General features: G+C 59.9%; 1 protein-coding gene across 1 annotated transcript in view; it reads left to right on the forward strand.

Annotated features, from left to right (window-relative positions):
- Positions 1-545: 545 nt before the first annotated feature.
- GRAP (GRB2-related adaptor protein) overlaps positions 546-4,995 on the forward strand; it is a 5,403-nt gene continuing 953 nt past the window's right edge. Inside the window, exons 1-4 of the mRNA XM_010021108.1 lie at positions 546-624; positions 1,767-1,864; positions 3,108-3,230; positions 4,275-4,443. Of these exons, the coding sequence (XP_010019410.1) occupies positions 547-624; positions 1,767-1,864; positions 3,108-3,230; positions 4,275-4,443 (468 nt within the window). The 5' untranslated portion in view covers position 546. The remainder of the gene's footprint in view (positions 625-1,766; positions 1,865-3,107; positions 3,231-4,274; positions 4,444-4,995) is intronic.

The raw sequence follows: 4,995 nt of genomic DNA on the forward strand, positions 1-4,995 counted from the left end.
TGGCAACGATGCTGAAACCTCGCTGGTCAGAGCTGGGACCTCACATGGAGTTTTTGGTCTGATTTCCAGAGAAATTAGGCTGTGAAGCCACCTTTCCTTCCTGCGCCTCTGCCCATCCGTTTTACCAAAATATCCATTCCCATCAAGCCAGGCAGCTCAACTCTTACAAGACATCAGAGAGTCCCCACCAGCATTCCCTGCCAGCCATGCTCCCCAGGCACGTTTCACCCACATCCACAACCTCTGTGTCCAGCTCATCACCATCCTTTTCCCTTCCAACACCCCGTGGCCACCCAACACCACTGCCCACGGCCCATGGCAGAGGTGATGCCACCAACCAATGTGAGCAGGTCCTTCTGCAGATGGGCCCCTGGCATCCAGGTGGGCCAGCACAGCTCCCCCCTCACCCCAGCACATCTGGGCAGCTGTGCCTGCGTGGTGCTCGAGCTGACATCAGCACAGCTTCCTGCCGCCGGCACCTCTGCGCCGTGTGCTCACCCCGTACCCCAGAGGGCCCCTCAGAACCATCCTGTCACAGCCGGAGCCATGGAGTCGGTGGCTCTGTACAGCTTCCAGGCGACCGAGAAGGACGAGCTGCCCTTCCACAAAGGGGACACCCTGAAGGTACACGGGCAGGGGGGTCACCAGCCATGGGGGGGTTGGATGCTGCTAGTTTGGGGGGTAGAGTGAGGACACGGCATGGGGTGACACTGATGTTTTCATTGTTGCCTCTATGGGGCTTTCTGTGGGGTATAAGGAGCCATACTTGAGGGTTTTGAGGTGCGCAGCAGCATCCCCAGTAGCAGTAGGTACCACTTGTCTGTGCCACTGGTCACATCTCCAGAGAGGACATAGCTGACACATGGCATGTGGCCTCCCTGGCCACCAATTGTGCTCTGCCACAGCCCCCCAGGGCTGGCACATGTTTTCCCTGCCCCATCTAGTCACTGGGGGCCACAGGCACCCCACATCAGGGAGCATGTGCCCAAACACCCACCACCTCAGGATGGGCTCTTGGATGCCACTTGGGAATCCCAAAAAGCTTGGGGTGGGGGCTCAAACCACCGCAGGGGATTACAGCCCTTGGATGGGGGTGAGGGCACCCACATCCTGCCCAGCACTCACCCCTCTCCATGGGGCTGATGCTGCGAACAGCCCCCATGGGTGCAGCCAGCCATGGGGAGGATTAGTGCATGGCTACACCATAACCCTTGTGCCCTCCCTGCCTCCCCAGCGTGGTTTCCCCGTGCCCATGCCCAGTTTTCGGATCCTGTTTGCTCAGCTGTGCCGGCCCCGGCGTGGGAGGCTGGAAAACAGTGTGGCACGGAAGCGGGCGTCAGCACCCTGCAGCACCGGGGCCCTTCCTCCCCCAGAGCACCCGGCTGCCACTGCGCCGAGGGGACAAAGGGCCCTGCTGCCACCTCCGGGGATGGGCTTTACCCTCTTCCTTAGCTGGGGGTTTGGGGCACCCCCCAATTGCCAGCACTTGTGAGCTAAGGAGGGCTGGGGGAGCAGACAGTCTGTACAGGTGCCCCCAAACCACGTCACCTTTGTCAGAGCCCCCTTTTCACCATGTTTCACAGAATCACAGACTGGTTTGGGTTGAAGGGACCTTAAAGCTCATCAGTTCCAAGCCCCTGCCATGGGCAGGGACACCTTCCAGTAGACCAGGGTTTGGTGGGGAATGTGGGGTCTGGGGCAGTGGTGGGGGTCCCACTCAGCCCCTCTCCCAGGGCTGACATCGCCCTGCTCCTGTCCTGCCTTAGATCCTCAACATGGAAGATGACCAGAATTGGTACAAGGCTGAGCTGTATGGCTGTGAGGGCTTCGTCCCCAAAAACTACATCAAGGTCAAGCCTCACCCGTAAGTACCATCCACAACACATGGAAATAGAGCTTGAATCCCTGCTCTAGTAGCACTTACCAGCACCAGGACATCCTCTCCCACCACCCAGGCTGTGATCCCCGCGGTCCATAGCAATGCCCATAGGTGGGTAGTTCCACATGTGGGGACACTGAGTCACAGAGCGATGGGGTCTGCATGATGGGGATGCCAGGTCAGTGTGCCAATGCCACCACAGGCAGAGGGGACAGGAGGCAGCAGCATGTCCACATACCCCTGACACAGAGAAATCCAACCCTTACACTGGGCTGCCCGCTAAATAAGTGATAATTGGGGAACAACGAAGCGTTATGGGATTACAAGTGCATTAGACACAATCCTATTACTGTGTTATTAAAGCCCAGCATAATCCATCCCTGTTTTAACCTGTGTTTTATGTATCATTATCCCTTGGTAAATCACATGTAAATGCCATAGGAAATCCTGCCCGGGGCTGCAGGAGCGCATGGGCTCGGGCAGCCTGGGGCACATCCCGTTGCCTCTCTGGTTTGGGTTAACAAGCTGAGGCGGGCAAGACACAGCCTCTTGTATGCAGAACATGGAAGGCTGGCACTGGGAGATGTGCTAAAGTCCGTGGCTGGTCATTCATGGGGCAGTTTTAAGAGGTAGCAAAGGGTCTCCATGGCCTGGGGCTCCCAAATACATGGACACAGCCTTGACAGACCCAGGAGATGGAGACTCTGTTGCTTCACCTTGTTTCAGCAGCTGCCTGCAGTGCAGGCAGGAAGGGTTTCATCCTGCATGGAGGATTTGGTGCCCTGCAACCCTCTCCCCGCAGCATCTGGCAGGGCCATTCCCATGGAGGGACACAGGACATGGGGAGGAGTGTGGTGACAGGCAGCAAAGTGGGGGCCAAGGCACATGATGTGACAGGATGTGGTCACTGCTGTCAGTGATGCTGCACTAACCCCGTGTGGACAAGGCAGCATGTGGGGACAGGTCTGCACCCACAGCACCCTGTGACAGCACTGCGACGAATTGGGGGTGAGGAAAGGAAGGGAGAAACCGCTGCGGGGATGTCCCGTTCCCATAGGGAGCCAAATGGGGATCCTGCTCTCACTGCGGGGATGTCCCGTTCCCATAGGGAGCCAAATGGGGATCCTGCTCTCACCAGCACCAGGGCTCTCAGTGCCTCCAGCCTGCAGGGATGGAGCACTGGGATGTCTCCGGGCGCCGGTGTGGCTGATCCCGGTGTCCCGCGCAGGTGGTACGCGGGAAGGATCTCCCGGCAGCTGGCAGAGGAGCAGCTCCTCCAGCGCAAGCACCTCGGAGCCTTCCTGATCCGCGACAGCGAGAGCGCCCCGGGGGAGTTCTCCATCTCCGTCAAGTGAGTGGCCACGGGATGAGGATGGACGCGGGGTGGGATGCGCAGGGACCCCCTGCAGCCCCTGCTCTGGGGACCAAAGGCATCAGGCCACCCTTGTGCATGGTGCCCATGGCAGTGCTGGGGATGGGACGAGCAGCCTGCCCTGTCCTGGTCACCTCGAAGGGGCTGGGTGCCGCAGAGCCATGTCCCCAGCACATCCAGACACAGCCTCGCACACGACCTTCTTCTTCCTTCCCTCTGCAGCTTCAGGCTCCGCCTCCATCCCCCTGCTTCCTGCTCCCTGCCTGCACCACGGGCTGCGTCTGGGTACCCCACTGGGGTGCCCCTAAATGCAGCCGTGTGGGTAACAACAGCACCGGGGCCAAGCTGCAAGCACAGCCCAGGGGACATGGCCTGGAGGAACGTGCTGCTCAGAGCATCCCAAAGGATGTAGGGCTGCAGCATCCCGATGCCGTGGGGCTGATGACTGGCATGGGCAGCAGGGCTGTGTGCAGGCAGCGTGCCAACGGGCACAGCGTGCCCCCGGGCCTCTCACCCCATCGCTGCCCCTTCCCTGCCCCTTGCCTGCCGGGGGCCAGGGTAGCAGGAGCCAGCCCCGGGCCAGGCAGGCACTTTCTCACGCTGCTGATCTCTAATTAAGCATTTAAGGAGGTTCTTGCCATAATGAAAGGGAGCCACGCTCTGCCCTGCGTCACCAGCGAGGCCAGGTCCCTGCCCCTGCCTGGGGGCCTGGCGGTGGTGGGTCCCTGCAGCAGCCCTGTGCAGTGCAGGCACCCCGATGTGCCACCCCAGTACACACCGAGGGGTGACAACATGTGGGGCTGGCAAGGGAATTCCCTACCTGCAGCTTGGAGGTCCCAAGGGCCATGGGATTTGGGAGCCCAACCCCAGCCTTTGCCGTCTGCGCCTGGAATGTGCTGAGCTGAGACCTGCAGCTCTCACCACATTTTCTTCCATTGTGGTTCCTCTTTGATCCCTGCTGGAATCGGGTCTGGGTGCTGCCAGCATCCCGAGGCCAGGGTAACGTCCATCCTCCTTCCGCAGCTATGGGCAGCACGTCCAGCACTTCAAGGTGCTCAGGGAGAGAAATGGCAAATATTACCTCTGGGAGGAAAAGTTCAACTCTCTCAATGAGCTGGTGGATTTCTACAGGACGACCACCATCGCCAAAAAGCAGCAGATCTTCCTCCGGGACGAGGACCAGGGCCAGGAGGTACCATCAGCAGATGAGGCCATGGGGATGTGCAGAGCTGGGGCATGGGGTGATGGCATGGCCGAGCTGGGAGCCCTTTGGGATAGATGAGACACTGGGAAGAAGCTCTTCCCTGTGAGGGTGCTGAGGCGCTGGCACAGGGTGCCCAGAGAAGCTGTGGCTGCCCCATCCCTGGCACTGTTCAAGGCCAGGTTGGACGGGCAGGTTGGACACAGGGGCTTGGAGCAACCTGCTCTAGTGGAAGGTGTCCCTGCCCGGGGCAGGGGTTGGAGCTGGGTGAGATTTAAGCTCCCTTCCAACACAAACCAGCCTGGGATTCTGTGGTTCTATGAAACCAAGTGGCCCAGCTCTGAGCAAACACCAGTTCCAGACCCGCTGGGCACAGGCTCCCCCAGTATCATCAGTCGAAGATATTGGGGGTCCAGTCCCAAACCGCTTCATGAACCCCCTCGAGGCTCAGAACCCCCCTCTGCAGGGGACACGGACACCCTGGACACACTTGGCCTGTGCTCAGGGTGGGATCAAGGCGGTGTCAAGCAGAAGGTGCAATAG

Source organism: Nestor notabilis, unplaced genomic scaffold, assembly GCF_000696875.1.
Source record: "Nestor notabilis isolate BGI_N333 unplaced genomic scaffold, ASM69687v1 scaffold24468, whole genome shotgun sequence".
Classification (NCBI taxonomy): domain Eukaryota; kingdom Metazoa; phylum Chordata; class Aves; order Psittaciformes; family Psittacidae; genus Nestor; species Nestor notabilis.